Source organism: Miniopterus natalensis, chromosome 12 (assembly GCF_054644295.1).
Source record: "Miniopterus natalensis isolate mMinNat1 chromosome 12, mMinNat1.hap1, whole genome shotgun sequence".
Taxonomy (NCBI): domain Eukaryota; kingdom Metazoa; phylum Chordata; class Mammalia; order Chiroptera; family Miniopteridae; genus Miniopterus; species Miniopterus natalensis.
The window spans coordinates 13,448,083-13,471,125 of record NC_142092.1 but is presented as its reverse complement, the minus strand read 5'-3'; the positions used below and the strand labels follow the sequence as shown (position 1 = coordinate 13,471,125).

Below are 23,043 nucleotides of genomic sequence, written 5' to 3'. Positions count from 1 at the left end.
CTATAGGGGTATTATCTTAATTTTTCCTAATTTGAGGAAAAAATTTGATAAGTACTTTTTAATCCACCTTTTCCTCACATCTTTAAAAACACGACAGATTCCTCTTGGTCTACACAGGATACTTTTCAAAATAAAAACCAATTATCTACTTAGGAAGGAAGGAGGGACAAACCCTGACGTTGCCCATTCAAAGTAGTATTTTGTCTCGAGTACTTGAATAGACATCATCAGGGTGCCTAGATGTTTCCTTTGGCAACAATCCAGTCTTCAGACAGCTACCATCGTTTTCAACAGATTCTTATTAACATCATGTTATGCATGGGTCACCCTGGTTGGTGCTGGCATCTGAGAAGAACTCTATCTAGAGAGCTTTTGAACATCTGAATTCTTGACCTTAGCTACGAGGCGACTATTACCCCATGAGTATACTATATAACAATCACATCCCCTTTCATCTTCTATTAACCCATTAGTAGCAACTGATAGAAGTAAAATCAAGTTGTCTTTCAATGGGTCATTTTCATTCTTACCACCTACCTTGCATTTTACAGGTACAACTAGTGGTCTACCACCTTCTGGAGAAACCAAGGGCTTTGTTACAGTAAACTGGTCCAGTGTGAGATCACAAGTATAAAAAATATTCCATTCTGTATCAAAACTAGGCACATGCCTTTATTTATAGTAACAGAAGTTAACAGAGTTGAGCAGTTTTGCCTGGGGTCCTGTTTCTTGGCTGGTCCTGCATGGGACAAATGCATCTTTCAACATGTCTCCGCCCGCCCACAGCTCCGGGGGATCTAGCCTCAGGGCTACCTGTATGTAAAGGAAGGTGAAATCACACTTGGATCTATAGTGGTAACTCAAAGCATAACCTCTCATTCATATTGCTTTAAAACATAGACAGCATATATGTTTCAAAAAAAAAAAGGAAGAGTAAAGAATATATTGATTTCTTTGTGGTGTCGAACCAACAGTATGGTATGATGCAAGGGTTTAATAAGGGGTAATCATAGATACAAATTTTTCTGTAGAGTATATTTAGACAAATGTGTCTTTTTAATATGTAAATCCTACATTGTAGGTTGTTCCTTTTAATTTCTTCGTTTGTTTCTGCAGTGGTAGAAAATGTTGAATAACCATCCATGAGCATGAGCCAAAGGTTCAGGTTCCTTACTGAGATCCCCAGAATGCCAATATTTGCAATGCAAACAATTAGTATCCCACTGTGTGAAGGGCTTTGACACACGCCCGCCTGCCTCTAGGTGGAGAGTCTCCAAGAAGCAGTCGTCCTGCTTCCCAGGCCCTGCTTTGACACAGGGGCAGCTGCACTAAGCTAGTGATGACTGTGCCAGGTTGTCCTACCGGTTACCGACGATGACACAGATGCAAGGGTGAGTGGTAGACCCTCAAATCATTTTCATGTTGAACCTCCTGGGTCCAGCCACCTCCCCTTCCACAACAGCACCATTGTTTTTCCGGGGCACGTACTCAAGGTCAATGCTGTTTTTGTGCTTGCCTTTCCCTCGGCTCCACACAAAGAGGAGGAGGAAACAAAATAAAACCACTCCCAGGAATGTGAAACAGCCCATGGCTGTAGACACCAGTATTGTTTTAAGGTCCAGGGAGAAAGTGTTGGCGTTGGTGCCATTGGAAATGGTGTCGTTGGAGTCGGTCATGTACATAGGGGTCCTGTTGGCATAGAGGAAGCGGTCTGAGGTGAAGCCTTTCACAGTGAGGGAGGCTGTGAAGGTGTCGTTCCCAGCAGCATTGCTGGCAATGCAAACATACATCCCACTGTCTTGATCCTGGGCAAAGCGGATTTCCAAGGTGCCGTCACCCAACACGGTGGCTCTTCCATTGGACTTGGTGGTGATGAAACGCCTTCGAGGTGTCACCCAGGAAATCACAGGCTGAGGGTCCCCGTCAGCGTTGCATTCTAGCTGGACCGTCTGCCCTTCGTCCACCAGCAGATGTTGCAACTTCTTTTCACGGATTTTAGGTTTTTTGCAGGTAAAGTAAAAAGAAAGGGCAGTGCTATGGAAATCCTTGAATGACCTCTCGCGGATGGTGTCGGGGCCAGCGCACATGGGCTGCTGGCCACCAAACTCCAGAGTGGGGTGCCGCTGCAGGATCCAGAGGAGACGGCAGTCGCAGGCCAGTGGGTTGTTGTTAATGCTCAGGACCTCCAAAGCCCTAGGGGAGGAGAAGACATTCTCTTCCAAAGTTTCCAGTAGGTTCTGAGACACATTGAGCACGCGAAGGAAGTGGAGCCCTTGGAAGGAGTGAGGCTCAATGGTGCGGAGCTGGGCCCCCACTATATGAAGCTCCTGAAGGCGGATCAGGTCAGAGAACATCCCTGCTTCAACAGTGCTGATGGGGTTGTAGGAGAGGTTCAGGTGGGTGAGATAGACCAGGTGTTTAAAGGCAAGGAAGGGTACTGTGGACAGGTTGGTGTTGGTGATTGAGAGAGAGGTGAGGTTGAGACCGTAGAGGCTATTGGCAGGCATCATGTCCAGGAGAGGCCAATAGTCAATCTCTAGGTGTTTCAGGTGGAACAATCTTTTAAAGGCATACACAGGCATAGTGTTGATATTGAGATGCTTCAGGTGCAGGCTCAGGAGGCTGCGGAGGTGGGAGAGGGCTTCTGTTGGTACTGCTGTTAGGTTGCATTTCTCCAGGGTGAGCTGCTCCAAGCTGAGCAGCCCACTGAAGGCCCTGTGTGATATATAAACCAGGTCATTGTCCCCCACTTCCAGAGACTTCAGGCTATGCAGATCCTGGAACATGTAGTCCAGTAAGATGACAATCTTATTCTCACTAATGTCAAGCTTGGTGAGGTTGGACAGCCCCGCGAACACCCCCAAGGGGACCAACTTCAGGCGGTTGCCTTTCAGGCGGAGGGAGCGCAGGTTGAAGAGGTTGTTAAACGCGCCTGGCTCCACATTGGCGATGATGTTGTCACTCAGGTCTATCTCCTCCAGCAGAGGGTATGACACGAATTCCTCCGGGTTGACGCTTTTCAGCCTGTTCTTGCTGAGGTCCAAGATTTTGGTCTCGATGGGAATGCCCTCGGGGATGGCGACCAGTCGCCTCCTGTGGCAGCTGACGGACTTGTTCTGGGCAGAGCACTCGCAGCGAGCAGGGCAGCCGAGGGTGGGCCCCATGAAGACCAAGGCCACGGCCAGACCCAGGAACGGCTGCCAGCATGGCATGGCCGTGTGAAGCATGACTCCCCCTCTTGCTCGGCAGCTCGGTCACGGGCCTGCGGGGGGGCAGACAGAGAAGACGGAAAGAGGGGTCAGGACGTGGGAAGGTAAAGGGGCGCCAGCAAGGCAGCGGCACAGTGGGGGGGCCCTGGCTCGGCCCCCGCGCCTCCCAACCGCAACCCCAGGGCCTCCGGCAGCAGCCGCGGGTCTTGGATAAGTTACTGCGCCTCCCTGCACTTCAGCCACAGACCCCTTCTCTCACAAGGGAAGTTTAAAACAATATTTTCAGATAAAAAAAGTATTTGATGAACTTCAGTTTTACTCCTGAATTATAAAAGAACAATTAATAAGAGTATAGTTCTCTAATCGGTGTTTACATATATGTCTATGTGCAGCTATATCTATCTACATCTAAAGAAAAATGTAGAAACAAGGTGAAGGCATAGAAAGTGCTGGCAAAATCAATTATATAATAACATGAGAATTATAATTATTGAAAAAGATGTGGTAAAACTATTATTGTTCATAGATCAAATTAATGTCTTGTCTTGAAAACCAAAGGAAATCAACTGAAAAATTAGAATAGGAGAATTAAGTAAATTAACATTATAAAATATAATTTTATATAGAAAACACAGAAAATATTATTGTCAAAATTATTTCAGTAACAGCCTCTCTGAAAAAAATTCCTTAGAATAAATTTAATAAGAAATACACAGAATAGGGCAGAACCTACCTAAAAAGGGATATACTATATATTTTAATAGAAAGATCTGCACATAAACTTTAATAAAACAAATTCCAGTAAATTCCAGGTAAATTAAGAATTAAAATGCAAGAAAAAATAATGTATTAGAAAAAATAATTTTTTTAATAGCGTTGGAAAGCATTTTCTATGACTAAAGCTAGCAATCATGAGAGAAAGCAACCATCTTTTCAATTTTATTCATTTAAAAAATAATAGTATAACAAGCAAGCAAACAACACACACACACAAAGGCAGTTGCTAAACTGGAGACTATATTTTAGACTCATAATACATAAGAGATTAAAGATACTACTAAATAAATGGCTCTTATTAAGGAGAAGAGGTGAATGTAATAACTAAAAGCAGCTGATAAATATCTGAAAAGATCACAAACTTCACTAAGAAGCAAAAAAATGCAAATTAAAACAACCGGTATATCACTTTTACCTGTCAGATGGGCAAAGTTCAATAATCATTTTTACTTAGAATTAACAAGGCCAGCAGGGACCGATGGAAGGAATGTAAAACTGGTACAGCCTTCTGGAGGTTCAGATACAACAATGAGGAGGCTAATTAATATATTAAATTTAAATATATCAACGTTCAACATGTTCATCTCTTTGAATCATTTTTTGTCTTTGTTAATTTTTAAAAATTTGTTATAACCACTTTATTGAGGTATGATTGGCATACAACTTGAGTTTGGAGATAAATATACACACCTGTGAAGTCATCAACACAGTTTACGCAATATTATATCCATCACCTCCAAACGTGGGTAAGTCTCATGACCTTTTTTTCCCCTAGAGGCGTATCATAAGGAAATAATTCAATATACACCTATATTTGATACAGGTTCTTCTGGGTTCAATTTGCTCTTTTCATTTACTTATTTCCCTATGGCAGAACCTATTTCATTGATTTTAGACCTTGTTTCTCTAATACAAGCTTTTAAAGCTCCAAATATCCCCCATGCTTTGCTTTACTGAATTTCACAAATTTTAATATATATTTAAAGATTACCATTCTAGCCAAAACATTTTTCTAATTTGTGCTTACTTTTTTGAATCATGGATGGTTTGGAACTGAGTTACCTTATTTCTGAGTATTTAGGTCTTTTCTAGAGTCTTTTTTATTTATAATTTAATTCTGTTGTGGTCAGAGAACATACTCTGCAAAATTTCAATCGTTTGAAATCTACTGAGATTGTTTTATGGACCAATATGAAACCAATCTTGGTGACTACTCCATGTGCACTTGAAATAGAGGTGTAGTTGCTGTCTGGGATGCAATGGTCTGTAAAAGTCATTAAGGTTAATAGGGTTGATGGTGTTGTCCAGATTTTCCAAATCCTTATTAACTTTTCCAAAGATATTCATTCTATCAACTACTGAGAAATACCTGTTAAAATCTCCAACTATGAATGTAAGTTTGTCTATTTCCCTAAGTGTCATAGGTTTTTGTTTCATGGGTTTTGAAGCTCAACTATTAAGCACATGTTCAGTTTCTGATGTACTGATCTTTTATCGCTATAAAGAGTCCATCTTTGTGCCTAGTACTAGTCCTTGTCTTCAGGTCCCCTTGAATGATTAATACAGCCACTTGAGCGGCTTCATGTTTCCATGGTATACCTTTTTCCATCCTTTTACTTTCAACCTATGTGTCTTTGTAGTTAAACAGCTCCTCTTATAGACAGCAAGTGGCTAGCTTTTGCTTTTGAGTCAGTCTAATTTTTGCAATCTCTGCCTTTTGTTGGATTGCTCTGTCCATTTAAATGGAATATAACTACTAATATAGTTGCATTTAGGTATGCCATTTGGCTATTTGTTGCTTGAATTTTTTCCTTTCTCTCTTATTGTCTTGTTTTAATCAATTATTATATTTTAGCGTTACATTTAAATTTCTGTTTTCATTTCCTATATATTTATTTACATTATTTGGTGGTCTGGGGATTATGGTATACATCTTTAATTTACTACAATCTACTTAGTTATCAAATTGCTTCATGTAAAATACATAGTAGCCCCACACCAGTATATTTCCATTTATCCCTCCCCCCGATCTTGGTGGAACGGGGCGTGTATTCTAGGCAGAGTGGACAGTGGGCGCAGACATGGAAATAACGGAGAATACGCTGTATAGTCAGCTGGAGCAGGAGCAGGAGAGGGTACAGGCCAAAGCGCTAATTAGGGGAATGATTCACGAGGGGTGTGGAAACTGTGATAAGCTGCGTGCACTTCACCCTGAGGGCAATGACCGGCCATTAACGTGTTTTATGAAAAGAGTGATATGATCATATTTACATTTGGGGAAGAGTAATCTGACTGCAGCAAGAAAAATAGACTTGCAGGAGGGAAAAGTTGGAAACTCAGAGCTGTTGCATTCATTCAAGCCAGAATAAAAGTGCTCCTGATCAGGGCCATAGCAGTAGGCTCCGGGAAACGGGCAGATCCAGAGAGGTTTTGAAGCACAATAGAAATGCTTTAGTTGAGGACTGGCTGCGAGGAGAGAAAGAGGCAAAGATGACTTCTGCCTTTGTCACGTGGATGGGACCTGGTCATTCGCTGAGAGGGCAAGTTTAATAGCAGTAACAAAACCTGGACTTTCTGGTTCCCTCATCTATGTCTGTCACTGGGTCAAAATGTGTGGGTTCCCTAGGCAGATTAATGGTTTTACACTTCTTAAAATAATATTTTTCAAATACTTTTCCTATTACAATTATATGGCTCTGTATGTTCAAGATAAATGTTTATTACACACTCTGTGCATTTCAGTTTATTTTAAATTGATGGTAAAGAGTAAGCTTTTTTTTTTTTAAATTCCACTGGAGAGTGCAGTCTTTTCCGGCAGTGTTTGTTCAATCTACACATCACTAGTTAGATAAGGAGAACACTGGCATCCTATTTCTGTCATGGTTTAGGAAAACGTTTTTATTGCTGAAATCCCTGAATCTGGCCCTGAATGTGTCTAACATGGAAATGACAGTGCCTAATTCAATCACAGCTACAACTTAACCAGAAAGAAGCTCAACTTAGGTGCATAGTATCTATCATTTTTTCCCCCTTAAAAATTGGTTATTTTGGTTCCAAAGTGAAGGGCGATTGCAAAGAAGGGTGGCTAAGTGCTCAGTAAGCAGGCAGCAGACACGCTGCCTTGGGGTCTGGGGTCCCTGGCCCGCTCTGCCTTTGGGCCATAGCTCCTCAGGGGTCTCTGGTGCAGTTTGGAAACTGTAGGAAGGTTGTGCTTTATTATTCTCATCACAGATATTTCTCAGTTTTAGTCCAGAAGGGCAAACTGCTGACTCCGTTTAGCTTTCGCCATCAGTAGAAGTCTTGCAATCAAAGCTTTCTCATCATGTCCAGCTGTGACCGAGGTTTGACAAGATGAACTTCGCTTCATTAATAAAGCAGGAATCGGAAATCTGTAGGGACCTGGCGAGGGACTCGCCGGCACAGTGATTAGCACGTGAGTTGGAGAGGTTCATGCTTATGCTGTTTGTGGCCTGGGTATTTTAGTTGACAGTCCATTCTATGAGTGAAAGGCACACAAACCTTCAGGAAGCAGCCTTCAAGAAGCAACGTGAAAGAACAAATAGCAAAAGATCTGGACCCAGAAAGACCTGGCTCAAATTCTGAGTCTGACGTTTGTTAGCTGTGGGCCATGGGTAGGCCGATGACATCGACGATTCTCATCTCCTGTTAATTTGTGAAAAGAAAGCAGAAAGGATCACAGGTGGTATATGTCAGGTGCTGAGCACATAAATAAAGGCTGCCACTATTATAATTTTTATGAGATAACTGAAGCAATATCCAGCAAGGCAGAAAGCATGCCAGAGAAAAGACAGAGTTCCTCTGGGGAGAGATTAGGAGGACACTGGAGAGGAGGCCCTCAAACAGGAGACATGGATAAAGAGAAATAGATGGCGAAATGGAGATTTTCAGGCAGCCACCATTTTCAAAAACACAAGTAAGAAAGGAAAGAGGTGACGGCTGTGCTGTTTAGAAGAGAAACAGCTGCTTTGATGGATGATAAAGTACTGATAAATTGCTTAGCCTGGGAATTCTATGATTAATTTAGTTCTCTGACTGCAGCTAAACAAGGGCACAGAACAATAAATGGATAGCACGGCAATCTCTTTAAACCTTCACACCAGCTAATGACAGGAGTCTCCCCCAGTGAAGTTACTTCTCAGATGGAGAGAGGTGGGTGATGAGAGAGGTAAGGCGGGAAAAAATAAGAGAAATGATTTAATGAATAATATACTCCTCAGGGTTTACCTTTCCGGTGTCCAAAACTGTAAATTCAGAAGTACTGGTCTGTGCCTAAACTACTTAATGAAGGGTTGTGAAAGTTGTGTAAAACTAAGAGAAATCAATTTTCGTGTGAGCAAGCCTTGAGTCACCGGGTTCTTTGCAGGACCCATGTGAACCTGAGCATGAACCCCAAATCCCCTACCTGGTAGGAAACATTAGATTTGAACTGTTTTCTACAGAATACAGTTTATCTTCCTACATGATTTCCAGTAATCCTCCAAAGCACTGTATTTTTACCTTTTTCTCTCTACTCAACTTTTGGTATGGAGGGAATGGAAACTTTCAATATTAAGGCTCAACATTCAAGGTGGAAAGAACCAACATGAAAGCCAGATCGGGAGAGCACCCAATGGGTTTTATAAATTATATGAAATTATTTTTAAAACAAAAATGACAAATACAATGATAAAATTACTCAGTGGCTCATGCAGATAGGTGAACAGTTACCCACCACTGTGGGTACCTCTCAACTAACCATATGCAGATTAGCATTTCTGTAAATAACTGAAGATGGCATTTTGATTTCTAGTTTCTTAGATACAGAGTATTAGATGCTTTCAATCGTCATTTGGTTAGAAGCCTATATAGATAATGATAGATTCTGTGTGAAATTGCTATAAAATGGTCATACGACTAGTAAATTGAACAAGCAGGACTTGTAGGTGTAGTCAAGTAGCATCTTAATTTCCCCCCTCTACTGTCCCTTTGTAATTTATTGAGGAGAGGTATGGAGATCAGAAAAGCTCTTATTTAACTGGAACTGTCATAGATAACTTAGTGCTCTCTGGGACTGGCAGATTTTAAAGCTGAATCCTTTTATGGGGCAGTTTCTGGGGCTCTAAAGACGTCTCACTGGTAATTCCCCTGATCTGGATGAGTGAATCTCTGTTCTGGTTTGCTGGGTAGTCATTCCACAGTCCCCAGGAATGCTCACTTCCAGCTAGTATTTGCTGAGGCCCCCTTGCCTGCCAAGGTGAGATTATTGAAAGGACCTAAGGTAAGTCTAATACTGGCTCTTTCATGTGTGTTGCCCTCATTTGGCATGGGGAACACACATTTGCCCAGAAAACCCTTGTGAATGCAGAATAGTCGTAATACAGCAGCAACTTCCTTTACCACAAAAGAGGCTATTGAGCTCAATATTTGTATTTTCCAGGAAGAAGTCACACAGAAGTCATGATGTGCCCTTAACCATAGTGGAAGACTGAAGGATTCCACAGGTCCTGTTGGAGCACCCTTCTTGCTTGTGGAATCATTTTTCTAAGGTTAGTCCTAGTCAATAATGGAGCCAATATTTCTACGCAGGACTTTTTTTACTTCAAAGGCAGAGCCCTAGCCTTTACCCTGTACTTCTTCCATCTTTTCTTATACAATACATCTCATCTCAAACAGATATCAAATATGACTATTTTATAAAAACAATTTTTATTGTAATGCTTCCTTTTAAAAATAGAGAAGAACCTAAAATTTCCTCACCTTCCCTCTGGGCTATGCTTTGGTATTTTTTTTCACAGTTCTGAATCCCCTTTCCACTGGACTGTATCTGTTTCCAAACATGAGTTCATTTTGTATTCAAGTGACTAGTAAACAATTAGCAAAGCTTGTCCTAAGTCATTCATTAACAGTTTCTGTTTAGTCTTTCCTGAAACTGGAGAGCCCTCTGTTCTTGTTTATTTTGATCTCTTTGAAATGCAAATTATTTGCTCTTCCACAGCTTGGGGTCTCCTTTTGGCCTACTTAGAAATACTTGGACACATTGTGTGCCTATTCTACTTAAACCTTTCAAAGATGGAAGTGGTTTCTGTCTAGCTTTGAGATGTCTTTTAGAAATTAATATGATTGAAGGATAGTTGGCATAAGATGCTGCTGGCCAAATCTGGAAGGCAGAATATGGTCCATGGACAAGAGCAACAATAAAAACATGTTTAAATCTTAACCTTCTCTTACTCTGTTTTCTTACCTCTAAAATGAGAATAATAGGCACTATCCTACAGGGTTATTGTGGGAATGAAATGTACTAATGTATGTAAAGTCAGAGCCCTACCTGTCGATCATTATTATTATTTAGAGAAACATGGATATTGCAAATGATATCTCTTAGACATAAAATCTCTCAGTTGAAGGAAGTACTAAAATCCTTTCCTGATGTAGTTACCTCCTAGGTAATTTGGAGGCACTGGATTAGTCCATCTGGGTGGACATTAAGGTCTTTTAAGTATCTCATAGTACAAATGAGAAAACCGAGGTAGCCACAACCAAGGGCAAAAATTCCTGTTACTAAGTTACTCAAATCTCTCTGAGGGTAGAGTTAGGAAAAGTTATGAAATATGTTTCTCATTTGGAGTAAAAAAAAAATTCTTCCTTTCTGTGGTAATTGTTGTTCAGTCCTCAAGTTCCATCCAGGCCAGTCTGGGTGAAAGGTGTGACCACAGAGGCCAACTCCTCTCCTCAGTGAGATGAGTCAGTGTCCCTCGGGCAAGTAAGATCAAATGAAGGAGAATCCTGTTAAGTAGTTTCCCTTCAGAGTCCTCAGTTTTACCTGTTGTTCTAAGAAAAGTGGACTCTTTGAAATGTGGGTATGCCTGAATGAATCTCTCTGGAGATTACCTAGTTTTAATTAGTTGGTGCCAAAGGCACCTAGACATTTTAGCTGCTTTCTTGTTTAAAGCTGTTCAGACAAGATACTGTTTTAAATCCCATCTGGAAGACTCTGGAAATGAACAGATAAAGCCTGAAATCTCTGTGGCTTAAATCAGTAGTTTATTAGTTCTGCTCCGTGAAAACTGAGGGACTTGTGCCTATTCATTTTACAGCTCCACCCTCTTCTAGATCTTTAAATCCTGTCCATTCCATATGGAGAAACACAGAGAGGATTGTGGGCAAGAGTTTTCATGAATCAGATCTGACTGCAGCACTCATAATGTCTGCCTATATTCACTAGCCAGAACTCAGTCATGCGGGCACACCTATGTACCTCTGAGGAAAAGAAAGCAGCTAGCCATTCTCTGCCAAATTGATATTAAATATCTATTATTATGTATATATATTTAAGCTTGTATTATTTATAAATTATTCCAAAAAGGATTTAGGCATCTAGAATATTTATCATTTATCTAAAATATCACTGATGCAATTTTGGATTCAGCTTTGTTTCTCTAACATGCAAACCCTGCCCCCCCCAAAACCCCACAATCATAGCTTGCCACACTATGGTTCAACTTTAGCATTCCTTGATGTAAGCAAGTCTCTATCTTTGCAAGATAGAGACTTGCATCCGAAGTTCCCATTTATGTGCCTATTCTTAATGCATACTAAGTCATTATGAGATTCCTAGGTGACAGAAATTTTATCATTTTTAGATAAGAAAATGAAGTCAACATGAAGCTTTTAAAAATAGTATGTAACAAACTAAAGACCTTTCCTGATGTAGGTAACCTCTAGGGACAGGCAATGTGGAGGCCCTGGATTAGTTTAACCAAGAACTTGTAATTCTTTACATCCTAAAATGCTCAGAACAAATTTTGGCCTCTAACTTTAAAAGATATGTGGGGACTTTCCCTTATTTTTAGTAACTAATGGCTGCCAACTAATTGCTTGAATTCCCTCCATAAAAGTGGAAAACTATCAAAAGTATTGAATTATATTGAATATTAAACACATACTAGTTACCTTCTCTGTGCAAGGCAGAGCTGAGGACATAGAAATAAGTCAAGGCAATTCTTATTCTCAGACACTCAACGGTCTAATAGGAAAACTCTGTCCAGTACAAGTTAATGATGTTAATATTTTCCTATACTGGAATGAAGTTATAACTCTAAACATCAAAGATACATTTTATTACATTATTTAATATAAAACATGGCAAAAAGAAATGTCTAGTCATGTAGAAATAACTGCATTATCTGTGGCTCACTTCCTTAGACTATTATGTAGGGATTAAAATTATGATTATATATTTAATAACTTGGAAAATTTTTACACGAAAAATGTTAAGTGAAAAAAGATATAAATTCGTACCTATATTTTCACCATATACAAAAATAAACTTAAAATTGATTAGAGACTTAAATGTTAAAACTGCTAGAAGAAAACAGGAAGACACAGGAAGTAAACTCTGACATTGCTCTTAGTAATATCTTTTTGGATATTCCTCCTAAAGGAAGGGAAACACAAGAATACAAATGTTACTATATCAAACTAAAAAGTTTTGCACGGCGAAGGAAACCATTAACAAAATGAAAAGACAAGCTATTGAATGGGAGGAGAAATTCACAAATAATATGTCTGATTAAAAAAATGGGCGGAGGCCCAGAATAGACATACCCCACTCCTGTCAGAATGGCTATCATCAATAAAGCAACAAATAACACATGCTAGTGAGGATGCGGAGAAAAGGGAACTATTGTACTATTGGTGGGATTGTAAATTAGTGCAGACATTATGGGAAACAGTATGAAGATTCCTCAAATAATTAAAAATAGAACTGCCATATGACCCAGCAATTCCACCTCTGGGTATCTGAAGAAAACTAAAACACTGGCTCAAAAAGATATATGCACAGCTCTCTATGTTCACTGCAGCATTACTAGTAATAGCCAGAATATGGAAGAAACCCAAATGCCCACCCCAACAGATGAATGGGTGAGGAAGCTGTGGTCATATATACAATGGAATACTATTCAGCAGTAAAAAGGAGTGAACATTTGCCATATGCAACAACATGGGTGGACCTAGAGGTTTTATGATGAGTGAAATAAGTCAGAGACAAATACCATATGATTTCACTTATATGTAGAATCTAAAACAAAATAAATAAATAAATAAAACATAAACAGACCCATAGATATAGAGAACAGGCTGATGGTTCTAGAGGTGGGGATACAAGGATGAAAATGTAAAAATAAAATAAATGATCTATATTATGAATATAATTAAGTGAAAATTAACCATATGCATCAAACAGAAGACTAATTGTGTTACAAGTAATGGGTATATATTCTATCAGTCTAACTTGTTTTTTTGGTTCATTTCCAAAAAATGTTCCAATGCACATTATACTATCCTAATTTTGAAAGAACAAACAGAACATAAAAACGTGACAACCCTTTGCCATTCAATCACAGTAAACCTCTGTCCTAGTGGGTAACTAATACACAGACCTGACCTGACACATCTTTCAGCATTTTTCTAATTGGCCGCATTACCAAGTTAGGGCAGAACTGTTTCTGTTTCCCTTGTGAATATTATAGTGCTTTGTCACTACCTTATTGTTTCCTACCGCCTGTTACATATGCACACGTCTTATCTGTTCCACTGGAACCCACACCCTTTGAGGGGGCACCTCTGCGCCTTTTCGGAACAGCAGTTCTCAACCGCGGTGCGTCCAGTCCTCAAGTGGAGCGTAAGTCAGTGGAAAGAAAGGGCTCAAGCCACAGGCGCTAGACAGGCAACCGCACAACAGCCTCTGCCTGTCTGATGTGTGCGGTAGCTATTTTCATATACGAATGTGCTTTTTAATGCCAATTTGTGTCCTAAAGGGAGAAAGCTGGAGAATGGGGCTCTTGCTCAACACAGTACCTTAAGCAAAGAAAGTGGTAACCCTTTATCGATAGGTAATAATAGCACAGTGTTTTCAAAAATGCCAGCCATTTGACACCAGTCATGGCTTTTGTCATGCACTATTATTTTTTTTAATTCAACTCATTTTTAAAACCTAAATACTCTTAAAAGTAAAATGAAAAGTAATTTAAAATATATCTACAATGAAAACAAAATAATGTTATGTTCTAGCTAAACATTCTTACCTTTTAAGGATCTGAACCAGAGATTCTCCGTTTGGGAAAATGGCCAGGATTAAAGAGGTGTTAAAGTGAAGTCTTGCTCTTCATTGCAATCAGAGATTGATGGTAAACTTAAAAATGAATAGCTTTATCTTCACTATTTCAGTGTTACCCAACATTCTGCACCTCCTAAAAAATCACAGTATCACATTGGAATGCACCCCATACTTTGGGAATATATTAAAGACTTATACAATGGACTTTTCACTTCTGATCACTTGTCAGGATTCCAGAAGATCAATAAGACAAAGTATTACTTCTTAGAGTCAAATGTCTAAGAAATGCTGGAGAGGGGGCTTGCACAGAAGCCCTCTGTCTACATTCTCAACATTTCACCGCTTCCCTCCTTCTCCTCTAACACCCGCCTCTCAGGGCAGTCTTGGAATCTCATTTCATCTTGGTGCTTGGAAGCAATCCCTACAGAGTATTAATAGTCTTCTGTCTTTCAATTGAATTATTTGTAATAATGGAACAGAGAATTCACATCCTATTTGATTTCTCGGTTTATTTCTTTCAGTTGAAAATGTATACATAGAGCTGATAACTGTAGTGTCCGCCCCAAATGTATACACACTTTAACAGTTGATTCTACACATTTTGAAAATGAAATGTATTTTAATAAACAACTGCCTTTATAATTATTCAAAGTGTGTGTACATTTTTGGGGACAGCCTGTATATATACTTTGAATGATTATAAAGTCTGTGTTTATTAACATACAGTTTATTTTCAAAATTTAAAAATCTATAGAAATGAATACTTTTTCTGTGAATGCCTCTTTTCAAACTGATGACCATTCTGGTCCAGGCACTGCTGATGACATGAAGCAGTGGAATCACAAATATCAAGAATCACTTTGTTTGGTATTTGTGCACCCTCAATTTGCTGGTTTTGTACGTAAACTTTATATTTTATGTATCCCCATAAAAAAAAGTCTAGTGGCATTTTAGGATAAATTTTCCTTGTCCAAAGCTTAATCTGGCTTCACTCATTATTTCAAATCAGTTAAACCTGAAAAGGAGTGAAAATTAAAGGAGTTATCAGCTGTTAAAGTGCGTATACACTTTTGGGGACACCATATATATGTGAGTTTGAATTGGTACCTATGTGTCCCCTTGGAGATTACATATATGTGTATGTACACAAAAGTACATACGTACACCATATATACACTTTATATATAGCACGGATACACACATACTAGGGAAGCTTATATATACAAGGGTGGGAAAAAGTAGGTTTACAGTTGTTCATGTGAAAAGTGATACAATAATTAATAAATACAAGAATAGACTGTTTTGCATACTCACAAGTGTAAACTTACTTTTGTCCACCCCTGTATATGCCAGTTTATTTGTATTTTGGTAAATATTTCTGTAACCATAGAGAATCACATTATCTTAAATATTATGTTTACCTTCATGCAATATACATGCTAATTATCCTCATCTGGATAAATTGTCTTGAAAGAAAACCAATAAATGGCTCAGCAAACAGACGTTCACAACTAAAAATGAAGGTGAAAAACAGATAAAGTGTGAAAGAGCTCAGAAAGAGTATAAAAGAGCTTACATAAGGAAATCATTCTGGCAATTCTAACTTCATTTTATAGAAAGCAATGGCATTTGAAGTCTTAACTCAGCAACTTCAGGGGTATAATTCACACATTATGCTTATGTGAAACCTTCACTCAAGTATTTAAAACCAGGTGAAAGTTTAGTTTGGTTTTCAGATAAGAAAACTAATTTCAAGTAGCCTGTTAGTAGCTTATACTGTATGGCCAGAAATAAAGGCAATATTAACTAAATTTCTGATATAAATTATTTTTAGGCCTTATTAGATATCTTCCCATATTATATTTTAAAATAATAAAATCATTGACATGGTTACTTTATATGCATTTTATTATTCAGTCCTCAAAACCACCTTCTCTGAGATAGGAACTGTTCTTGTTACCATTTATAGATGGGAAACTGAGTCTCTAGGTTAAATTTACTTGTACAAGGTCATGTAGCAAAGAAGTGGTAGAAGTGTGATTTAAACTAGGGTCTTTATTTTATTTTTATTCTATTTCTCAGTTGCAGCTTACATGCCATATTATTATTATATACTTTGTTAATCCTCACCTGAGAACATTATTTTTTTCCCATTGATTTTTTTTAGAGAGTGGAAAGGAGAGAGACACATCACTAGTTTCCTCCTGCACACACCCCAACAGGGGCCGGGGATGGAATCTGCAACCCAGGTCCACGGCCTTGAACGGGAATTGAACCTGAGACCCTGTGGTGTGTGTGCCGATGCTCTACCCACTGGGCCAAACTTGTCAGGGTGCAGTGTTATTTTTTGTTAGTTTCAGGTTTACAAGCATAGTGGTAAGACAATTATATACTTTACAAAGTGTTCCCTCTAATATTTCCAGTACCCGCTTGACACCATATGTAGTTACTACAATATTATTGACTATATTCCCCATACAGTACTTTATATCCCGGTGACTATTTTGTAACTGCCATTTGAACTACTTAATCCCTTCACATTTTCCACACAGACTCCCAACCCCCAGTCCCCTTTGTCAACCATCAAATCTTAAACTAAGGTCTGTCTGGCTCTAAAGCCTTAGTTATTCTGGTGAAAACAACCCTGGGCGGTAGGTAGTAGCATTTCTATCCCCTTATCAGAATATGCAATTAAGGCATGGGGAGATCCGAGCAACCAGGTCAAGGCCATTCCTGTAGTAAGTGGCTGGGTTAGGATTCTAACCCAGGTCTGTAATTGACTCCATAACCTACTTATGTTTCCTCTGCCCATCTTTGCAAAAATACAGAACTGCCATAGCAGAGAAACAAGTGCTATCTTTCAACATGTTTTATAAATTATATAAGCAGAATTTATTATATAGTTTATTGATTTTAGCTTTATTGAAGTCTTATATATTAATATTATATGTTCTCAACATGGCGAAATCCAAGGTGGTAGGGAGGTAACTCTGTGTCTGCTCTGGTGATGTAGGTTTTTTATAGGTGGAGTGACCATAGACTATACCATCCAAACTGGGGAACTTCTGAGAAGGGTGGGGGCACTCTCCATAATAATTCTGGACAAAAGGTGAAAAACATGGCCATCCCAGGCAAAGAAATATATAGGGCATCCCCAAAAATGTATACACACACTTTGAATAATTATAAAGGCAGTGTTTATTAAAATACATTTCATTTTCAAAATTGAGCTATCAGCTGTTAAAGTGTGTCTGTTTTTTTGGGGGACCCCTGTATATGGCTACTACCCTGGCAGCATGTAGAGTTTCTTAGTGATAGTCACAGGCTGGCATTATCCTTGGGTTCACAGGTTCTGTTATAACTATTCTGCTGGATGTGGATCTCGAAACTGAGTGCTTTCAACGTAAATCTGAAGAAAAATATATTTCTTTGATGTTAATTGATTAATCTAGTTTTAGGGAAACAACTGTCTAAGATCAAGTAAGAGGTCTGGAGCCAGAATTAAACAGATTCTCTTGCCTTTTGGGAGTTTTGCTATCTTTGCAGCCAGAAGAGACTGTAACGGTAAGGTGTCTGCATTTTAACCCCAAGCGAAAGATTGATTTTTGGGTTCTGTTTTTGCTGTGGGAAGAGTGGTGCTTATTAATTCTATTAACCCCAGAGGAAAGACATTGTCTTTCACTTAATTCTTGTTCTGAGCTCCAGTGTCAGAACTTTCATACAGTGGACTGTGCTATTTTCATGTTAACAGTTTTATAATTGGAAGCCGAGTTGATGTTCAAAGATTTGGAGTCAGCAACCAACTGTCAAGAAAGAGAAATTTTAAAACATCCCACTTAAAATTGCATAAAAGAGAATAAAATACCTAGGGATAAATTTAACCAAGGATGTAAAAGACCTGTACTCAGAAAACTATGACACTGAAGAAAGAAATGGAACATACAAATAAGTGGGTTGGAGGAATTAACATCATTCAAGTGTCCATACTACCCAAAACAATCTATACATTCAATAAAACCCTATAAAAATAATAATGGAAGTCCTCTCAGAACTAGAGCAAATAATCCTAAAATTTATATGGAATCACAAAAGGCCACCGAAGCAATCCTGAGAAAGAAGAAGAAAGGTGGAGGTTTCATGCTACCTGATATCAAACTATACTACAAGGCCGTAGTAATCAAAACAGCAAGGTATTGGCATAAAAACAGACACATAGATCAATGGAACAGAACAGAGAGCCCAAGAATAAATCCATGCCTATATGGTCAATTAATACATGACAGAGGAGGCAAGAATAAGTGGGGTAAAGACAGTGTTTTCAGTAAAAGGTGCTAGGAAAACCGGAGAGATACATGCAAAAAAATAAAACTAGACCACTTTCTTCCACAATATACAAAAATAAACTCAAAGTGGACGAAACTCAATGTAAGATTTGAACCATAAAACTCCTAGAAAGAAAAACATAAGCAACAAACTCTGACATTGCTCTTAGCAATGTTACTTGGATATGTCTCCTCCAGCAAGGAAAACAAAATAAAAAATAAACAAGTGGAACTACAGCAAAGGAAACCATCAACAAAACAAAAAGACAACTTACTAAATAGGGGATATTCCCAAATGATACATCTGATAAGGGGTTAATACCCAAAATATATAAGGAACTCATACAAAGAAACACCAAAAAAATCCAATTAAAAAATGAGCAGAGGATCTGAATACAAGTCTCTCCCCAAAAGACACAGATGGCCAACAGACCTATGAAAAGATGCTCAACATCACTACTCATCAGAAAAATGCAAATTAAAATCACAATGAGATATCACCTCAAATCTGTCAGAATGGCTACCATCAACAAATTAATAAACAAGTGCTGGCGAGGGTGTGGAGAAAAGGAAACCCTCCTACACTGCTGGTGGGAATGCAGACCCGTGCAGCCACTATGGAAAACAGTTTGGAGGTGCCTCAAAAAATTAAAAATGGAGCTGCCTTTTGACCCAGTGATTCCAATTCTGGGTATTTATCTGAAGAAATCCAAAACACTAATTTGAAAAGATGTATGCACCCCCATGTTCATTATAGCATTAGTGATAATAGCCAACATATGGAAGTAACCTAAGTGTCCATCAATAGACAAATGGATAAAGAAGAAGTGGTACATATATACAATGGAGTATTACTCAGCCATAAAATGAATGAAATGTTGCCACTTATGGCAACATGGATGGACCTAGAGGGTATTAGGCTAAGTGAAGTGTCAGACAGAGAAGGATGACTACCAGCTGATTTCACTTGCACGTGGACTCTAGAAAACAATAACCCAACAAATGAAATGGAAATTAACTACAAAGAACAAATTGATGGTTGCCAGATGGGAGGGGGTTGGAGGATGGGTGAAGTGTTGAAAGGGATTAAGACGTACAAATGGCCAGTTATATAAAAGCAAGCCACAGGGCTGTAAAGCACAGCATAAGAACTACAGTCAATAATATTGTAGTAACTATGGGTGGTGCCAGGTGGGTACCAGACTTATCAGGGTGATCACTTCGTAAGTTTTACTTATGTCTAGTCACTATGTGGTACACTTGAAGCCAATACAATACTGTATGTCAACTGTAATTGAAAACTAGATTAAAAAAAGAAATCACAGACATAATGGTATGCTACGGAGACAGAAGCGGGTCGTGAAACTAGATAACGTGGGAAAGGAACAGGGAGTTCTGGACAATCATATCTGGCTCCAGTGCCTAGTCTTGCAACTAGTGATAACTATGTTAATCGTGGCATATAAACTCAGGGAGCCTCAGTTTCCTAATGTCAAGGATAAGAAATAGCTGAAAGATCTAGATATTAAGATTTTTAAATGACTGGAAGTGCATAAAGTAGCTGGCACATAGGAAGCAAGCCTTAACAAATCCTGTCTTCCGCTCCTCTCTTTAGACTTGAAACAGCAGTCGCGCCCCCAAGTCCTATACCTACAGTGTATTTTTCACATCAGTCATATCAAAGGCCACAATCTATCTTCTCTTCCTTCCATTTTCCTTCCTCTCTCTCTCCATCTCTTCCTACCTCCCTCCCTTTTTCTTTCTCTCCCTTCCCATCCCCTTCTCCACTCAGTCAAAGACTTAAGGTGGCCAAAGTATGACAAAATGTACATACTGAACTTGAAAAATAATCTGACAGAATTAGAAATTGACCTTGTAAAAATTAATCATCATCAAAGTAATTAGCCATTTAATTAAGCGTCCGTTGAGTTTGTTTAGAAGGCCTTTGGGGAAGGAGTTCAGTGGCCAAGTCGCTCATAAAACTAACACAAAGCCCGTGCGAACTGATGACAACAGTTCTCCTCTGGAGGCTGAAGTTCTCCGTAGCCACAGATACATGCGTATTAACTTTACATAAAATGCTCTTCGACATTAGTTTGATTCCTTAAAGCCAAATGGAAAAGATTGCGCCATATAAATATTTAAGTCTCTTGCTCCCTTAGACGGAAGCTTCTGGTAGTGCTCCCATCCATTTTCACTCTTTCCTTTGACCCTCTTCCGACTGGCCTTCAATAATGGGTCCTGGCATGGAACCAAAGTCACGAAAGGATCTATAAAAAGGGAGCGGAGGCTTGTAGGGAAAGGAAAGGGGGCAAGTCAAGGAATGAAACTCCTTTGTCTTGGTTTAGGAGACTGGGAGGGCATCTAAGGATTTAATGTATGAATATTTTTTCAGTACTTTTTAGCACCAGCAGCTGGGTTCCGGTAACTGAACGCTGATTACTGCATAAAGAAGTGAAAATAGATGTTAATTAGATAAGATTGTCTGATGAGAACAGCAAAGCTCGGGAAACCTGGGACACAAGAAAGAGACTTTCTGCAAGTGTGTGTAACAAGGGCAAGTTTTCCCTGATCACAACCCTCCTTTCGCTGCCCTCTCAAAAGTTCTGAACATCCCCAAACCACCCCTGCCTGCCTCACAGTGCAGGGTCTGGGGTAACACTGACCCGCCTGTACAGTGATGGAAACCTCGTGGTTGGAGCTTAGCTCACCACCAACCCTAGATCTTCTCACCAGTGAGGCCAATTTAAGGAACAAAAGGCTTTACTGTCTTTTTCATGCCAGTAGAAATTTCTGGATGTTCAGCAGGATGGCACTGAAGCTACTGGCAGAAATCAAACCACTTTCTCTACCTGGGATGCTCTTCCTCAATTTGTCCGTAAAGCCCATTCCCTGACTTTCATCAGCACTGCCTCGAAGAACACCTACAGAATTGTGTTCACCTAAAGCACGGGGATCTCAAATTTTAGTGCATCCAGGAATCACTCTTGGAGGGCAGGGTAATTATGATTTATTAGGTTATTGAAGTGTCCATGGTCTTCATTTTTAGTAAGTTCTTTCAGGTGATTCTGACTCAGATGATGAGAGGAAACTGTTCTAAGGAAGCCATGCTTCAGAGGAGCAGGCAGACTCCCTCCCTGACTTAATGGGATCGCTGTGCGATGGGAGTTCGGAAGCATTCAGGGAGGGCAGTCACATACAGGACAGGTCGGTCACTGCCCAGGGAGAGACTCACTGGATGGATCGGGGACACTGTGCAGCCCAGCCTTCAGGTGAGATGCAGCTTCTGTGACTGAGGTTCTGAAAAGGGACAGCGCGTGTCCTTGAAGACAGAGCGCAGTATCGCTATACAGTGTATTCCCAGAGGGTGGGGCTGTGACAGAGACAAAATATATCAAAGTAATTCCACCCTTTGCACTTTTACTCAGGAGCGCACACAGAGGTATGAGTAAAACTGATGCCCTTAAATGGAGAATTGATTCACTCTGCTTGCTAATGTGGTCGGTCAGTCACCACGTCCACACTTGCTCTAACTGGTATAAAGGGACAGGCCACGCCCCTCACAACTGCTTTGTACACACACAGTACAGAACTTATTAAAGAGAGCTGGCTTTGTCCTTTCTGGACCTGAGAGCGTGAGGGCCCCAGGCTGTCATGGTGGGAATTCAGGACAGAGCCTGTCCTGAGCTGAAATCCTAAACGCCCCCAGCCCAGGTTCCTCTGCACTCCTCTGGGACTGAGGGGACAGGTCCACATGGAGACCTGCTATTTCTCTGCCCTTTTACTAGGAGTCACAGGGGTCTTTAGGGAAAGCTCCTGGGTAGCTTTGGAGAGCTGGGGATTCAATGTAAGTTTTGAAGAAGGGGAATGTGTCAAAACACAGGACAGAGTCATCTGGAGTCACCAAAGGCCTGCAGGTTCTACTGGGATGACCCAAAAGCCCTGGAAAACTCTGCTCCCACATCCTTCCAGTGCTGGTCACCACGACCGTGTCTCTGCCACGTTGGGCTACACACTTTCACTCAGATTATCACAGCATTCAAGGTTCCTGTTCCCAGGGTCAAAGTAGTATTCTTTCTGTGATTCTGAATGGAATTACTGCCCACCAACATTTGGGTTTAATAAATAGGGAGCAGGTAATTAAAACACCATCAAACACATTTACTCAAAAGTTGAAACTGCAGCCGTCACTGAAGTGAGTAGAGAGAGTTTCTTGCTTATCACTTTTAGAGAAAGAAAGGGTCAATAGGGCAATTGTATGAATAATCTCAATTTAATTGGGAGAATTCCACACCTATTTAATGCTAGAAAATTCCAAATGCTACTTGCTTTTAGGAAATGCTTGAGACAAGAGTCAAAGACAGGAGATTTAGAAGCTTGATACTAACTTATCAGACCTGCCCCAGACATGCTCGCTCTGTTGCCAGAGGAGTTATTAAACATCTAGACTTGTGATTTGCATTCTGGGACTATCAGAGAGAGGACCTGGGGGCACTTTTTTTCTCATCCTGCATTTAGCTTTAGGGACTTGGACTACAGAAATAATTATTTCTATACCTAATAGCTGAGAGATAAATTCTGTGTGTCTAATCCACATTTTTGGTTACTGGCAAGAATT

General features: G+C 39.7%; 1 protein-coding gene across 5 annotated transcripts in view; it reads right to left on the bottom strand.

Moving 5' to 3' along the window:
- Nucleotides 1-207: 207 nt before the first annotated feature.
- LINGO2 (leucine rich repeat and Ig domain containing 2) overlaps nt 208-23,043 on the bottom strand; it is a 1,050,275-nt gene continuing 1,027,439 nt past the window's right edge. For all 5 annotated transcript variants that reach the window (XM_016220501.2, XM_016220500.2, XM_016220503.2 and 2 more), the window contains one exon: nt 208-3,262. In XM_016220501.2, coding sequence (XP_016075987.2) covers nt 1,407-3,227 — 1,821 coding nt within the window. In that variant the 5' untranslated portion in view covers nt 3,228-3,262 and the 3' untranslated portion in view covers nt 208-1,406. The remainder of the gene's footprint in view (nt 3,263-23,043) is intronic.